This window comes from Phyllobates terribilis, unplaced genomic scaffold (assembly GCF_046119375.1).
Source record: "Phyllobates terribilis strain yellow unplaced genomic scaffold, ASM4611937v1 Scaffold_7__3_contigs__length_470593459, whole genome shotgun sequence".
Lineage (NCBI taxonomy): Eukaryota > Metazoa > Chordata > Amphibia > Anura > Dendrobatidae > Phyllobates > Phyllobates terribilis.
In genome coordinates, this window is record NW_027362767.1 from 131,302,873 (window position 1) to 131,320,278 (window position 17,406).

The window sequence follows — 17,406 nt, forward strand, 5'->3', positions numbered from 1 at the left end:
CCATTTCCGGTGACTACCTCTTGAAGCTCATCAAGAGAATGCCAAGAGTGTGCAAAGCAGTCATCAAAGCAAAAGGTGGCTACTTTGAAGAACCTAGGATATAAGACATATTTTCAGTTGTTTCACACTTTTTTGTTAAGTATATAATTCCACATATGTTAATTCATAGTTTTGATGCCTTCAGTGTGAATGTACAATTTTCATAGTCATGAAAATACAGAAAAATCTTTAAATGAGAAGGTGTGTCCAAACTTTTGGTCTGTACTGTATATACAATCAGGCCTCCTGCTATATATGTCGACGTTCACTAAGTTTATGGTCAGAATATCAGACTTGCTTTCCCCCTTCTCAGTTTGAACGGAATTTAAAACATTACTTCTGCATTCTCACATAACCAATGGTTTCACTCTACCTCCCTATCAAATCTATCTAGAACAATAAGTCAGAAGTCCGCTGCCTTGGAGTAACCATCACTCTGCCCTGTGCTTCAAACAACACATCCAAGCCCTTACCACTTCCACCTCAAAAATATTTCCAGAATTCATTCTTTCCTCAACCCCAGATCCACTAAAATGCTAATGCGTGCCCTCATCATCTCCCTCTTCGACTACTGCAACATCCTTCTATGTGGCCTCCCGAATAACACGCTCGCACCTCTCGAGTCTGCCTTTAACTCCGCAGCTCAACTAATCCATCTCTCCCCTCTGCCAAATTATTAGTTTATTAAACCAACAATAATTTACAAGGCCGCTGTCCATAATCGGTCTCTGCCATTCATCTCCGAACTAATCTTGCGATACCTCCCCACACATTCTCCGGTCTTTGCAAGACCTCCTTCTCTCCTCTGATCCTCGCCAAATTGCCTCCAGGACTTCTCCCGAACATCCCCCATCCTCTGGAGTTCAGCGCCTCAACACATCCAATCATCTCCAACATTCGGAACCTTCAGAAGTAACCTGAAAACTCATCTCTGCAGGAAAGCTACAGCCTGCAATGACCGAGCTGCCACCGAAGCTGCTCCAACCCCCGACCGACTCTGTCCTTCCCCATCACCCTGAGGGCTGTAACCCGGGAGGGCAGGACCCTCGCCCCTCTATACGTGTTTGAGTTTACTTATTTTACACAGGTTATATGTATGTAACCCTCCTCACATGTCAGCACCATGGAATTAAGGGTGCTTTAGAAATAAAAATAATAATGCCCAGTCCAAAACCTGACACCTGACTGCAGATACCTCCTAAGCTGGCTCCCCTGTCGCACCACTCTTTTCTCTACATCCCCGTTGGCTCAGATACTGGCGGGGCGACCGGTTCATGCAGCTTTGTTTATACTTCTCGTGCCAACACAAGGGGCGGGATGCCAGGACAAGAATGGCACCTTTTACCTATCGGTGTCAATCCACCCGTGCCATTTATATTGCCTGCTCTGGTGCCATTTACTTAGGGCTTGTTCACTCGGGTCAGATCATGTTCTGGGTGTAAAATCCACTGAGTATTACATTACCAACATAGTTGAAGGATTTCTATGAAATGTCATCAAGGCTCTGAAGAAGCAACCTGCAACAAAAATTGCCTGGCGCTGCAAATTTGTCATCCTCACCAAGAGGAAAAAAAAATTAAAAGAACGTATCCTATGTGGTTGTAGGTAAGAATTTTTTTTTTAAATGCCGAAAAGTACTAGAAAACCCCTTTAAGGAAAGTGAATTCACATCTTGAGCATTTCATTCATTCCTAGTTCCGACAGCCCAGAATTGCACACAATATGTCTCTTTTAAGCTTGGCGGCCAAATCCTACTTTTCTCAAAAGCATGGGAAGAGCATTCAATTGGAGGTAGCAAGGTCGGCAGTAATGCCTTTGTTCCTGTGCTGGAATGCACTTGTATAAGCCGCATTCCCCAGAGCGTGAGTGTGAGGAGCGTGAGTGTGAGGAGGCGGCTGCTGCCAAAACTTTATATAGTATCCAAATTCCTGCAACATATGATTTCTGTGCATTCATCTCAGGATGCAGTGCCTCTATAATACATGCGCAAAGGCTTCATGTACATGGAAACGGAACCACAAGACATGGAATGGCATATACTAAGAAACTAGAGAATACAAAGTGCAAGAAACACAAACTTACTATATAGCTAATTGAGAATCACACGCAATAAAAAATATATATATATATATATACACACACACACATACAGCCAGAGATACATTTGTATAGTCATTGAAGGGATTGTCAAAATTGCAAGTAATTGTACATACAACCGATTTTACAATTTATACCTCTAATTAAAAATCCTTTACAGTCTCAGTAAGAGTTGAAGAATTATTTGTTTTACTGGTTGCCCAGGTTACCGGCCACCTTCGCAGTCTATTAGAGGTGAACGATCTCCAAGGAATGTTTAACGTTTGGAAGTTCTTTTCTATACAGCTTGTATGAGTTGCGCCCCATAGGTAAAGCTGCCTCTGCTTGCAGCATGAAGGAGCGCACAGTTCGGGCTAGCTGCGTAGCCTTGCCACTGACCCAAACTGTCAATCATTCAGGAGTGCACTGCTCCACAGTAAGCAGGAGGCTGAGGAGCGGTTAGCTGATGAAGATAGAAGACAACCCCTGTAAAAAGTGTAAAGGGAATCCGTAAGCAGGTTTTTGCTACATAATCTGAGAGCAGCACGACGTAGAGGCAGAGAGCCTGATTCCAGGGATATGTCACTTACTGGGCTTCTTGGTGCAGTTTTGATAAATTCCCTGTTTTCCCTGCTGTAGATGCAGCAGTGCTCAGAATGCTGAGCTGTGTATAACCCTGCCCCCATCACTGATTGGCAGCATCCTGTGTTCCTAGTTCAGCAAGCTGCCAATCAGTGAAGGGGGCAGGGTTACACATTAGCTTGACTGCTCTGTACATGAGATCTAGTCCTGCAGGGATAATGTCCTGCTGATAAAACACTAATTGTATTGAAACTATAACACATAGTCTAATAAGTGACACATCCCTGGAATCAGGCTCTCTTGCTCTATAGCAAAAAACTGCTGACAGATTCCCTTCAAGGCTACATTTCCACTTTTATGTCAGTGAATTAACACTGGATTACACATGTGTGCATTCACCTTGAATCCAGAATTTTCTCCTAGCTTTACTGCAGTGTGAATAAACTGTTACTAAACATGGGCCAAGAGTGAAAAACTACACCAAACCTGCATTGTGTCGATTAAAAAAGATATAATTACAGTTCAGTGTCCTTTATCGAGGATCTGATAACCATCAAGAGGTGCGAGAAGATCTACGCTGATTAAAGCCTTTGGAAACTGTATCCTAATGGAGAAGGAATCAGCTAGTCATCTTATGTCCATTTGGGCTATATTCACATCACGTTTGACATATACCCTAGGAAAAAATCTCCCAAAGTCTACATCATACATAAAGCTGTGATGGATGTACATAGCGGGATACATTCCCTAGGAAATAGTATGGTCTACGATACCCAAGAAAAAATAAAAGACTGTACAGGGTGTAAAGCAATGCAAGGGTTAAGCTAATTAAAAGCGTAGTAAGCCATAAGATCAGCAAGAGGCCATTTAAATTAGTGACAGCTTCTTTGCACTTTTGATCATATATAATTTACGAGTTTAGTAGGGAAGCATGAAGCTCGCCTCTGAGTATCAATTATTAATGGGAGGATTTTTTTTTTTTTTTTTTATAACATTTAGGTTGATGGTCTAAATATATTTTGAGGCAGTGGATGAGACGAATGTGGACGTGCATTAATGAAAGGGCCACAGCGGGCTAAGTGTGGAGAATGGGACTGACGTGTGCTGTCACAGCCCTACAGAGGTCAGGGCCATAGAAAGCTATAGGTCACAGGATAGGAGACATTTACATCTTACGGCTTCTGACATTGCTAAGCAAGGTGACGGGCAAGGGGCTTTGTGCGCTATGCGCCACATCTATACATTTTGCAGCATCACGTTTTACAGCACCAGAAAAATTAAGGAGATCTCTGAAATCCATTGCTTATTTTCCCCTTGCAGATTGGAGGCAGTTTCACATCTCCGGGCATGTTAAATCTTTAGCATTTTTGCAGCATTTTTGCACCCATTTTAGTGAATGAGGAAAAATGCGTCAAAAACAGTATTTTTTTTCCTGCCAACACATCAGTATTTGCAGCAGATTTTTCTGACAGCTGTGGACATACCCTTCAATGGGAATGCATCATCCAAAACTGACCTGCTGCTTAAATCAGGTTTTTGCTCTAAACTACTTGTTTGTTGGTTTTTGGCATTGATTATATAGAAAAAATAAAAATCTATATAAAAAAATAATTTAGACTAACTTACCATTCTAAGAAATGCACTTGGACATTAGCCATAATAAACGGACCCTGACCCTATCTCGTGTATTAAGAAAAATAAGGAAAAAGTCAGCTCACCCGCTGCAGAAGTTAGACGCACGGGAACAGCAGTGTCGCGTTAGAAAATCCAAAATCCAGCGTGCCAAACTTCTAAAGATATCTTTAATAGTTACATTTTAAAACATGGACAAATTCCAAGAGACAGATTTTTAAAATGTAACTATTAAAGATATTTTTAGAAGTTTGGAAAGCTGGATTTTTCTCTTTGTATCTTGTGTATCAACGCATCTAATGAGTGTGTGCAGAGGTCACTGAAGGGAGGAGGAGCTGGGACATCACTTATTTTGTTATCAGCTGTGTATAGACGTGAAATTAATCTGTAACCGAAATCCTGCCTCTGATGATAATGAACCTGCTGAAAACTCTCCCTGAAACGACAGGAAGTACGAGTCTAAAATACCCCCAGTGGCCAGTGTGACACTTGTAAGATTACCAATTGTTTTTTTTTTTTTAAAGATCACATTAGAAAGAAAAACAACATTGTCAAAAATTTGTAAAAATACATGGAAACCAAAAACCTGTCATTCTGCTGGCACAAAGGCAAATGCATGGTATATAAAGCTGGCATATGTAATTAAAATAAAAAAAAGTGGCCATATACCATCACTAACAGATTCTTAATTAAAGGGGATGTCTGGGAAGAAGATATCCAACTCACTGACTATTGCTGATCTAGGGATTATCGTTTTCCCTGGAAACCGCCTTAAAATCTCAGTGGACCCTGTCGTGGTGACCCAGGTCAGGTACATGGTACCACCGCTCTGTCCATTTACAGGTCCTGAACCCACAAAATCAGGAAATTACCAAGATTTTAATACCCTGGATACCAAAAACGAAGGAGGCTCCGGAGGGGCATCAGAAAACATCACTTTGGAAAAGTGCAACTAATAAACTTAGGACCCGATTCATTATTGTATTTACCTATTTTTTTCTCTAGTTTTAGGGGTTTTTCGCTTATTCTTCATTTGCACCTTTCTAAAGTCTATTTTATGTGTTCCCATGTTTTGTGTTTGAGAGCTTCCAGACGTTTCTTGGCTGATTCGTCACTTGCGACTTTTTTTTAAAAAAGGCCCCATTTTTTTTTTTTAAGTAAAAGTCGCGCAGTACAGCTGGATCTGGAGAGATGGAGCAGATGGCAGAGAATAGGCGAGCAGCCAGCCCGGGTGGTCCGGGCGCATCCTCCAGGACGATATTAGGAAGCAGCTCCCCTCCTTAGCGGCAGGTTGTAATGGTGAGTTATTCAGGAGTGGAGCACCCATGGGACACCTCTAATGTGCTGCTAAGAAAACAGGGCCGTCACCAGCACACCGGCCATCCACCACGTCGCCCTTTTCTTCAGATGTTCCCCAGCTGGAGCTTTACCCCATATGAACTGTCTCAGTACTACGATGCGTATATGGGGTGCAGCCGAATCGTCATATTCTAGTGGGCAGCAATAATCAGGATTGGCCTGTAGCAGATTCCTGCTTTGGGCACACCGCCAATGGTACCAGTAAAATCGGATCGGACACGTCAAGGTGACCTACAGGAGTCTCCACTGAATCTCATGTCGGCAGAAATGGTATAAAGATTCAGGAGAGTGGAGGAAAATATTGATCCAGGGATCAGTCTGCTGTTCTAGGGTGTATTGCCTTCCTCGAGATTAACTAGTGTAAGTATAAAAAGCTTGACCTCCAAAGACCTATAGACTTAGTGCTCGTTATTCAACCCTCCTTATATAAGCTCAATGACCACCTGAAATGACCTGTCAATCACCAGGCGCAGAGCTGGGGACAGCCGGACTAGTCTGGTCTCTGTTTAGGGTCCCCAAAGTATATATTCTCTGAAACGCCATAGAGAAGACTATATCAGGCTGCAATTGTGCCAGCAGATTCACAATGCCAGCAGGAGTCCGGTGACAGGTTCCCTTTAAGCTTTTTTTTCTTAAATAATTATGTCCAGCCTGGAAAGTGATGAAACTTTGCAAATCACTTTATTAGGGGATTGGTCTTCCTACTATAATGGCTTCCAAACTCCGGCTTTTCCCCAGTCTATTTACTGCCTTCAGCTGCACTGCTAGAACGTTCTCATTTGGAGTAAGATGATGGCAGTGATGGGTCAGCTCCTGTCTCCTCCTCTGAGTGTTGAGCTCATCAGAACAATCTCCTCTGACAGCTTATCCCCAGAGGTAATGACACACAGGGGCTGACCCATCACTGCCATCATCTGTACTCCCAATGAGTATGTTCAGATATTCTGCCTGGTATGGTGGGGGCTCTGCTCCTGTGCATGTTCCCTACACACAGGGAACCTGACATCAGAGTTAATATCATGGCCTATGTCAGGAATTGTTTAAAGGAGTATTCCTATCTCATTAAGTGCTTGCAATTCACCATCACTTAAATGGGTTGCCCATTTTGTTGCTATAAGTCTGCAGTCAGTCTATGTGACTGCAGACCTCTGAACCCTCATGGCAGATGCACCGCACGCTGTTAGGATTCTCCACTGATGGCAGTGAGAGCAGGAGGTCACATACTACCGGCCACATTCCAACTAGACATGACCGGCCATACCTAACTCAGTTGTATCAAGCGAGGCAGCTAAAGTCTAGTCGGAATGTGGCTGGAAGTAGAAAAATCGCATACTTGACGCTGACACCGGAAAGTGACTGCATACTTTTAGAAAAAGATCAGACAACCCCTTTAATGACCACTAGGGGGTCAGACCGGTGGGATGCCACACCAGGATCCAGAGAATAAAGGGGCATCACCCGCTGCCATAATGCTCTACAGAAGCAAATGGGGCAGCTGCAGTTTCCAGCACAGAATTGGGGTGTTGCAGTCGGCCCCTGGCGATCTTCCCAGTGACGCATCCGAGGCTTACTGTGATGGGAATAACCCTGTTAATAAACAGCACCACATCCAGTACACAGGGCTGAACCCCAACTGCAGACACAGCCCAGAGATAAACCTGGCAGGTTAGTCTTCTTTTCCCGTTGCAGCCAACCTTTAATCTTAGCACCTATTATATGTAATGAGATGAGTCCTTATGATCATCCCCAGAACAGGACAGATTCTCATCCTCTGCAAGTAATTAAAGAGAACCGGTCACGGGAGGCGCAGGCTGCAATAATAAGGAGCAGCTTGGGGCCCTGATGGAAACCAGCGCCGTCTGAAGCTGCACTTTCTATTGTCGCCTGCCACTTAGTGAGGTGACGGGGCTAGGAGTGGCTGCACCGCCGTACACTGCAGCGTCTACTACAGAGCGCACCAGCAACACCAAACATGCCGGCATCAGAGCTATGAGGACACCAATGGCTACAGCTTTATTGGTCCCTGTGCTTTTATTTAACCTGATCTCATTTGATAACGTGCTGAACAGATGATCAGCAAATCACTTCATCTATAAATTATGTTCTTACTCCTAAAAAAAAAAAAAAAAAAAAAAAAAATCACTCCACACTTCTGGCCAGTAGGTGTCTCCCTTCCATGTAACTTGCGGCCCACTGCCTGCTATTCAGTGGAATCCGTCTTTAGCAGCAGCAGAGAGGTGGATTACAGACAAAGGGCAGGCTTCTCTGCTCATACTGCATGTAGACGTCATGGAGAGGCAGGCTTCAGCACAGGACAATGGCAAGTGCAAAGTATACTGCAAAATGAAACGGAAGTTCCAGCACCTATACTGCTGGTAGACTGCTGAGGAAGAAGAACCATAACCTCAGACACAGAGTAAATTAAGCAGAGTGAGAATTTATACATTGAACGGATATGTGCACCAAAAGCAGGTTTAACTTTTTGTGGAGGGATGAAAGCAGCTAGACCACGATTTTCTGCAAGTCTTGTGTGAACAGTGTAAAGTGACCTGATTACTCCAGCTTCTTCATCCATAATCACTGTTACAGGGAACCAGTCATCTTTCTTTATGCCCAAACCAAGGGCAGAATGAATCAGAGTCTGGCTGCACTATTGCAGACATGTACGTTTTACTCTGAAACAATGAGGCATTTCGGAAGAATCGGACTTCGGCTGATGAGTCCAATGGCAGATCGCTGGTGGCTTCTCTCCAGCACTATCACTCTGACTGACAGCGAGAGACCTGTCAGCCTAGGAAATCAGGGTGGGCCCCCGGCTGGCTTTTCAAAGTAAGTTTTTACTTATAGGACGGAAGAGCTTCAGAGTAAAATACACCAGCCTGCAATAACACAGTCAATGCCACAGTCATGCTGCCCGTGGTTGGGGACAGTATGAATCTCCTGTCAGGTTCCCTTTAGCAGGAACGTCCACCTTTGCCCCTTTACTTGTTCCAATGCACTTAAAAGTGAAAAAATTAAGTATCTTTGGAAATATTCTTAATTAAAGGCAATCTGTCAGCAGGTTTTTGTCTCCTAATCTGAGAGTAGGATGATGTAGAGACAGAAACCCTGAATCCAGTGATGTGTCAGTTACTGGGCTGCTTGCTGTAGTTTTGATTATCACTTGAGGACCTGCTGCCAAGTAATCTAAGCCCGCCCCCCCCACCACTGATTGGCAGCTTTGTGTGTACACTGTGCATAGGCAGAAAGCTGACAAGCACTGGTATGGGCGGGGTTATACAGAGCTCAGTATTCAGAAAACTGCTAGATCTGCAGAAGAGAAAACTATGATTTTAGTGAAACTGCAGCAAGCAGCCCAGTAAGTGCCACATCACTGGAATTTGGCTCTCTGCCCCTACATTATGCTGCACTCAGATGGGATAGCAAACGTCTGGTGAAATATTCCCTTTAAAAAAAAAAAAACAGTTACCGTTTTGTGTTTACAGCTTCTGTGCAGATCTATGTCTTTATGGCAACACACCACAGACGACCCCTGTGTTACCATGAAGCTATACAGGTCAGCACATGATCCAATGAATGCCCTTCATGTACCAAAAACTACACTTGGATCAGCTTCCTAAGCGTGTGACCTAAGCGGCAGGTAGAGCGTGACCGGCGAGCGTGCATGGCTACAGGCCGCTGCCATCCCTTACTGCTTCACCGAGTGTCATCTCTACCTGCAGAAAGGACGCTTTCCACAGTGCTGATCCGTCACCGCAGAAAAACTGAAGCTGACAAATCCCTCTTATTTACCCGGCCCGGCTGCAGCAGTGGAGATAGTTCTCCCAATACAGCAGTGTGCGCAATATGGCTTATCACACAGCCTCGTGGCCCATGTCTCCCCGTGCCCTGCTCTATCCCATAATCCTCTCTGTAGGGTATTTATACCTGCGCTCACACAGGGCACAGCTGGCTGCTTGGCTTATGCGCAGTCATTAATAATCCCCTTGATATTCACATGAGACATGAATTTCTACCTACTGTATCCCCCCCTCCATACTCCTATAAGACTAATCTTTCTTCTGGTGTCTTAGTGAGTGGAGCTCTGGGACTAGGATTGTCCTCTCCAGCGCTGCCCAGCCTGCAGCTATCCTCCAGGTGGTGGCAAACCACAACTCCCAGCAGTCATTCCTCGCAGGACAAATCGCTGGGTTACAGAATTAGCTGTCTACGTGCACTATATAGCAAAAGAGGCCTGAACCCATTAGGACCAGGGATTGGCAACCTACAGCACGCCAGCTGTTGTCAAACTACAACTCCCAACAGCCTCAGCATTTCTGACCAGTATGAACGACTGTAAAAACGTACGGGTCACTGAAAACAACTATAGCCAGGAGTCTGCCAATACTGCCCGATATCAAGTGCTTCCAGATCCATCATGCACACGCTGCTTACACATCTCTGTAGGGAAAATGATAGATCTTCTCTACCGCTTTAATCCCTTTGCAAATCTGCATGCAACACACGCAGATTATTGCTTTGGATCTATGACAATATCCACAGTGGATTTTTTCTGTCACGTGTGGATATAGGATGCAGATTTTTTTTTGGGATACCAACTTCTGTAAACCTGCACCCCACCCCCCGGCTGACCGCCACCGGGGGCACCCCCCCCCCCGACGTCTGACCGCCACCGGGGGCACCCCACCCCCCGGCTGACCGCCACTGGGGGCACACCCCCCGGCTGACCGTTACGGGATCCCTCGGCTTCTGTTAGCAGCAGTGATGCAATTGCTCCGTTATTCACATGAATTCTGTTTCTCTGTTTCCTCTAAACAGAATGTGCAAACTAATGTTAAGATTACTCTAAGCTGACACAAAGGACTGGAAAGCATGCAAATTAGTCTCCTTTGTTCCTCAAGAGAGCAGTCTCGCAAAGTAATACCTAGGAGAGGTAGAAGTCAATGTCTGACCCTTTAAGGAGCTTTGCAACATGACTTTGGATAAATTCCACACCACAAACTCCTCTAGACACTCCTGTTTTGGGGTGTTTTCCCCTCCTTGGTGTAGATGGGAATCTGGCTGAGCTGGCTGAATGCGACACCCTTGAGGCTGTGCTCAACACTGATGAGGGGTAGAGATCCTGAAACAGGCATCTGTAGATGAGTTTTTGGCTTTACATTGGCCTAGATTCCTCACCTCGGTCTTGATTAGGAGGTGTGCGGGAGCTAGAGGCATACACCTTTTCATGAATCAGGAGTGTCGGATCAGCGGTGTACGCTTCATCATCAATCCTAACCCGTCTGGAGTAAAAATGATGGCGCGGAGAACGCAACCATTCATCATGAATTTGACGCCTCCATCTCACCCATTGTCGGAGCTATGAAAAAGCCAAAAGCCATAAAATTTGTGCCTAAATTTTGTGACTTTTCAAAGCTTTGACAGCAGAATTCTGGAGTGAAAGCTTTGATGCATAGGCCTCACTGACGTATAGGGTAGGCACCTAGGTGGTGAGATAGCTACAATAAGCATGCTTTTTACCTCTGGAGCATTGCATTTAAGATTCCATACTCAGCTGGTCTCCATGCAGAACTAGGACTTTCCCCCTAAGCGATCCAAGACACTGGACACTTGTTCCAATACACACATTAGAATATTTTGGATTTTGATGACAGTAGTATTGTGATAACAGGAATACTTCCGTATACATAATAAAACAGTTTTCTCATTTATAAAGCGCAAGGTCATCCTTAAGGGGTTCTTTCCATCTTCATAAATGGTTATCGTTGGATGCAAGCAACAATTGGTTGCATCCAATGATAACCATTTATGAAGATGGAAAGAACCCCTTAAAGATCACCTCACATATCAACAAGACAGTGAATATTCTCCACAGAGACCCCAACAATCAGCAAGAGTATAGGAGTGAGACTAACCTGAGTGAAGCCCATTTCCATTACAGTCCCATATATTTAAACAAGGGGCAAGGCAGGCACCAAAGCCCCCTACATCTAGCAATCCATGGAGGGGGAAGATCCCCATCCACATCAAGTCAACCGATGCTCAAAGACAAAAACTGACACATTTGCTCATTTACATTCTTGATGAACCTCATGGTCAGCTGCTTTCTCCATCATTAGATACATTGTAACTTGCCTCCTCAGAGAGTTAAAGGACTAGAACTCTAGTGCCCCCTATTGGAAGTAGCAATCCTAAACGTCAATATCGACCCTTTAACGAGTCTTGCCGTATGACGCAAGTTAAAAGCCAAGCCAGAATCCCAATTTGCAGACACGATGTTTCGGGGTATTGCCCCTCGTCAGTGCAAAGCATGAGATCTGATTTCACTTGGTCTAAGGGGTAACGCTTCTCCTTGTGGAAAGAGAGAAGCCAGGTCTGCCATGTCAGAGTGAGGAGACTTACATGCTATCCAATTTTCTTCTGGGAAGTTAAATATGCAAATTGCCTCTTCAGAGAGGATGAGGACTTGAACCCTATTGTGACTGCTACTTCCAATAGGTGGCGCTAAAGTTCTAATCCTCGTTCTCCCTCATGAGGCAATTTGCATAGTTACATTTCCCAGAGAAGCATACATGGTGTGTAAGTCTCCTCACTCTGACATGCCTGGCTTGTCACTCTCCACAATGGAAAACGTTACCCCTTAGATACATTGTTTTATAGTACTTTTTTTTTCCCCAGCAGATCCGGGTCACTCAGATTCCTATGTACAGGGAGTATAGAGCATATGCTTCAAACATAATGACAGTCCCGCTACAGGTAAAACTAGTAACACAAGACACCACCGACTACTACAGAGCGAGCTGATACATTAGTCTTCATGGTCGGGCAGCACCCGGCCAGTCACTGGGAGTTTCCCATTCACCAGTCACTGGGAGGTTCACTGCTGCATCCACTGTCCTGATATCTTGTGTCATGGTCTCTGATGGAAATTTGGCCAATTTTTTTTTTTTAATTTAAGATGGGCTTTTGGACTCAATCGGAAAGGTGACGGCTTCCAATAAAGGAATAATTTACAATAAATACCCCACTGTCGTGTGCTCATGTCCGCCTACTCAGACTGACCCATGTGGGGACGCTGCACTTCTCATACGGAAAATTGCACAGAGAAAAATTGCTGTGTGGACAATGATTACTGTCACATTTTTATATGTATGAACATGATGGTGTAATAAGAATTTATTTTTTTTTCTATGGGTTTGAACTGGAAGCATAATGACACCTCTACAGGTAAAACTAGAAGCACGAGCCAACGGTGACTACTACTACTACATCAAACATCGTGGACGGGCAGAGACATACATATCATCCCCAATATAATGCATACCCCCCACCCCTGTGTAGTGATCAGGGCAGGATTGGGGGTTGTGTACATCTATACCCCCAATATAATGCTCCCCCCCAGGTAGTGATCAGGGCATGATTGGAGGCTGTGGACATCCATATCCCCAATATAATAATCCCCCAGGTAGTGATCAGGGCAGGATTGGGGGTTGTGTACATCTATACCCCCAATATAATGCTCCCCACCAGGTAGTGAACAGGGCAGGATTGGAGGCTGTGGACATCCATATCCCCAATATAATAATCCCCCAGGTAGTGGTCAGGGGCAACATTGGGGGCTGCGTACATCTATAACCCCAGTATAATTCCCCCTACCCCCTCCCTCCTGGGTAGTGATCAGGGGCAGGATTGGGGGCTGTGTACATCTACACCACAAGTATAATCCCCCCCCCCCAGGGTAGTGATCAAGGGCAGGATTGGAGGCTGTGTATATCTATGCCCCCAGTATAATCCCCCCCCCCCCTTCCAGGGTAGTGGTCAGAGGCAGGATTGGGGGCTGTGTACATCTATGCCCCCAGTATAATCCCCCCCCGGATAGTGATCAGGGGCAGGATTGGGGGCTGTGTACATCTACACCACCAGTATAATCCCCTCCCAGGGTAGTGATCAAGGGCAGGATTGGGGGCTGTGTACATCTACACCACGAGTATAATCCCCCCCCAGGGTAGTGATCAAGGGCAGGATTGGAGGCTGTGTATATCTATGCCCCCAGTATAATCCCCCTGGGCAGTGATCAGGGGCAGAATTAGGGTCTGTGTACATCTATGCCCCCAGTATAATCCCCCCCCCCCCCCAGAGTAGTGATCAGGGGCTGTGTACATCTATGCCCCCAGTATAATCCCCCCCCCCCCCCAGATAGTGATCAGGGGCAGGATTGGGGGCTGTGTACATCTATGCCCCCAGTATAATCCCCCCGGATAGTGATCAGGGGCAGGATTGGGGGCTGTGTACATCTATGCCCCCAGTATAAACACCCCCGGATAGTGATCAGGGGCAGGATTGGGGGCTGTGTACATCTATGCCCCCAGTATAATTCCCCCCCCCCCCGGATAGTGATCAGGGGCAGGATTGGGGGCTGTGTACATCTATGCCCCCAGTATAATCCCCCCCCCCCCCGGATAGTGATCAGGGGCAGGATTGGGGGCTGTGTACATCTATGCCCCCAGTATAATCCCCCCCCCCGGATAGTGATCAGGGGCAGGATTGGGGGCTGTGTACATCTATGCCCCCAGTATAATCCCCCCCGGATAGTGATCAGGGGCAGGATTGGGGGCTGTGTACATCTATGCCCGCAGTATAATCCTCCCCAATAGTGATCAGGGGCAGGATTGGGGGCTGTGTACATCTATGCCCCCAGTATAATCCCCCCCGGATAGTGATCAGGGGCAGGATTGGGGGCTGTGTACATCTATGTCCCCAGTATAATCCCCCCCCCCCCCCGGATAGTGATCAGGGGCAGGATTGGGGGCTGTGTACATCTATGCCCCCAGTATAATCCCCCCCGGATAGTGATCAGGGGCAGGATTGGGGGCTGTGTACATCTATGCCCCCAGTATAATCCCCCCCGGATAGTGATCAGGGGCAGGATTGGGGGCTGTGTACATCTATGCCCCCAGTATAATCCCCCCCGGATAGTGATCAGGGGCAGGATTGGGGGCTGTGTACATCTATGCCCCCAGTATAATCCCCCCCGGATAGTGATCAGGGGCAGGATTGGGGGCTGTGTACATCTATGCCCCCAGTATAATCCCCCCCCGGATAGTGATCAGGGGCTAGATTGGGGGCTGTGTACATCTATGCCCCCAGTATAATTCCCCCTGGATAGTGATCAGGGGCAGGATTGGGGGCTGTGTACATCTATGCCCCCAGTATAATCCCCCCCCGGATAGTGATCAGGGGCTAGATTGGGGGCTGTGTACATCTATGCCCCCAGTATAATCCCCCCTGGATAGTGATCAGGGGCAGGATTGGGGGCTGTGTACATCTATGCCCGCAGTATAATCCCCCCCAATAGTGATCAGGGGCAGGATTGGAGGCTGTGTACATCTATGCCTCCAGTATAAGCCCCCCCCCGGGCAGTGATGAGGGGCAGAATTGGGGGCTGTGTACATCCATATCCCCGGTAGAGGTCAGGGACAACATTGGGGGCTGCGAGCATCTATCCCCCCGGTATAATAATATATAATGCCCCCCGGCAGTGATCGGGGGCTGCTGTGTACACCCCCTCCTCCATATATAGACCTCTGTGCATGTAAACAAACCCTCCCCCACTGATCAGCCTGTGCCCTTATCCAGGGAGTCCCTCTATAAGGCGAGAGGTACATGACTACTACCCCAATCCTCCGCACTCACCTGGGAATACAGCTGGGGCTGGAGCCATCTATTTCCCAAGTGGCAAACAAGTTCATGGGCACCGGCCTGTTCAGCGCTCCCGGGAAGCTCAGCCGCCCCTTGTCCGCCATGGTGGCCGCCGACGTCTGCTCCCGGTCAGCAGCGGGATGTCGCCTGCCTCAGGGCGGAGGACACAAGCAGGCTCCTCAGGTCACATCTCTCCCCACTCCGTGCCCTCCTCAGGCGCGTCCCCGACACCCCGTGCCCGCGCTGAAGCCGATACACCGCTTCCAGATTTTTTTTTTTTATTTTGAATATTAAATTCTTTATCAACAACACTACAACGCGCCAGCACAGGGAAGAGCGGGCGCCGCTACCCTGGAGCCCCCCAAGCGCGCCCCCGCGGCTCAGCTCTCACTGGTTTCACAGCTATTATTATCCGAGGCTACTAAATCCGCCCGGTCGGAAGTGACGCCGCCGGGAGAAAGCTGTGCGCTGAATAATGCAGGATTTATGGCATGGGCAGCCATGTGTATGGAACGACCAATCGAATTGCCTCTTACATGCTAAAACGTGCACAGGCAAAATAAAAGCTGATATGTGATTGGTTACCTTTGACAACTATTTTTTTGTACACAAAATCTTTATGCGAATAATGACAACATAATCTGCTGGCAAATAACAACCAATCAAATTACTTCTTACATCATAGCACATGCACATACTAAATAAAAGCTGGTCTGTGATTGGTTGCTATGGGGTGCCGGCAACTACTCAGATGGTAATTTATTTTCACAACATAATTCTTTATATAACGTCCACAAAGTCAGCTGGTGTAAGGAAAAGCCAATCAAATTGCCTGTTACATGGTAGACCATGGAGGGACAAAATAAAAGCTGCTATTTCATTGGTTGCTATCGGGTCGACAACTGTTTTTTTTTACACAGAACTATCTAATTGGTTGCTATGAGCAACTACCTAGGCTTTTTTTTTGTACAGAATAATCTTTACATAGCGACGACATATTTAGCAGGTATATGGAACTATCAATCAAATTGTCTCCTATATGGTAGAGCACGCAGCATCTGGCATTATAGCAAACGGGGATGGTTTATAAAGACGGCCCTGTATAATTTCCCTGTTGCTCCATTATGAATAAAATGAGCTGTATCCTACTTACCGCTGAAGAGTCATGGGGCGGTGCTACTATTCTAAAGAGTCATGGGGCGGTGCTACTATTCTAAAGAGTCATGGGGCGGTGCTACTATTCTAAAGAGTCAAGGGGGCCGTGCTACTATTCTAAAGAGTCATGGGGGCGGTGCTACTATTCTAAAGAGTCATGGGGGCCGTGCTACTATTCTAAAGAGTCATGGGGCGGTGCTACTATTCTAAAGAGTCAAGGGGGCCGTGCTACTATTCTAAAGAGTCATGGGGGCGGTGCTACTATTCTAAAGAGTCATGGGGGCCGTCCTACTATTCTAAAGAGTCATGGGGGCGGTGCTACTATTCTAAAGAGTCATGGGGGCCGTGCTATTATTCTAAAGAGTCATAGGGCTGTGCTATTATTCTAAAGAGTCATGGGGCGGTGCTACTACTCTAAAGAGTCATAGGGCGGTGCTACTACTCTAAAGAGTCATGGAGGCGGTGCTACTATTCTAAAGAGTCATGGGGCGGTGCTATTATTCTAAAGAGTCATGGGGCGGTGCTACTACTCTAAAGAGTCATAGGGCGGTGCTACTACTCTAAAGAGTTATAGGGCGGTGCTACTACTCTAAAGAGTCATGGAGGCGGTGCTACTATTCTAAAGAGTCATGGGGCGGTGCTATTATTCTAAAGAGTCATAGAGGGGTGCTACTACTCTAAAGAGTCATGGGGCGGTGCTACTATTCTAAAGAGTCATGGGGGCCGTGCTATTATTCTAAAGAGTCATAGGGCGGTGCTACTACTCTAAAGAGTCATGGGGCGGTGCTACTATTCAAAAGAGTCATGGGGGAGGTGCTACTATTCTAAAGAGTCAAGGGGGCCGTGCTATTATTCTAAAGAGTC

General features: G+C 46.3%; 1 protein-coding gene across 9 annotated transcripts in view; it reads right to left on the reverse strand.

Annotated features, from left to right (window-relative positions):
• PACS2 (phosphofurin acidic cluster sorting protein 2) overlaps positions 1-15,853 on the reverse strand; it is a 116,567-nt gene extending 100,714 nt beyond the window's left edge. For 6 of the 9 annotated variants that reach the window (XM_073639169.1, XM_073639167.1, XM_073639164.1 and 3 more), the window contains exon 1: positions 15,382-15,852. In XM_073639169.1, the coding sequence (XP_073495270.1) occupies positions 15,382-15,491 (110 nt within the window). In that variant the 5' untranslated portion in view covers positions 15,492-15,852. Of the gene's footprint in view, positions 1-15,381 lie in introns of all 9 variants that reach the window. The other 3 variants (XM_073639165.1, XM_073639163.1, XM_073639162.1) reach the window with 1 other exon arrangement.
• Positions 15,854-17,406: the final 1,553 nt, after the last annotated feature.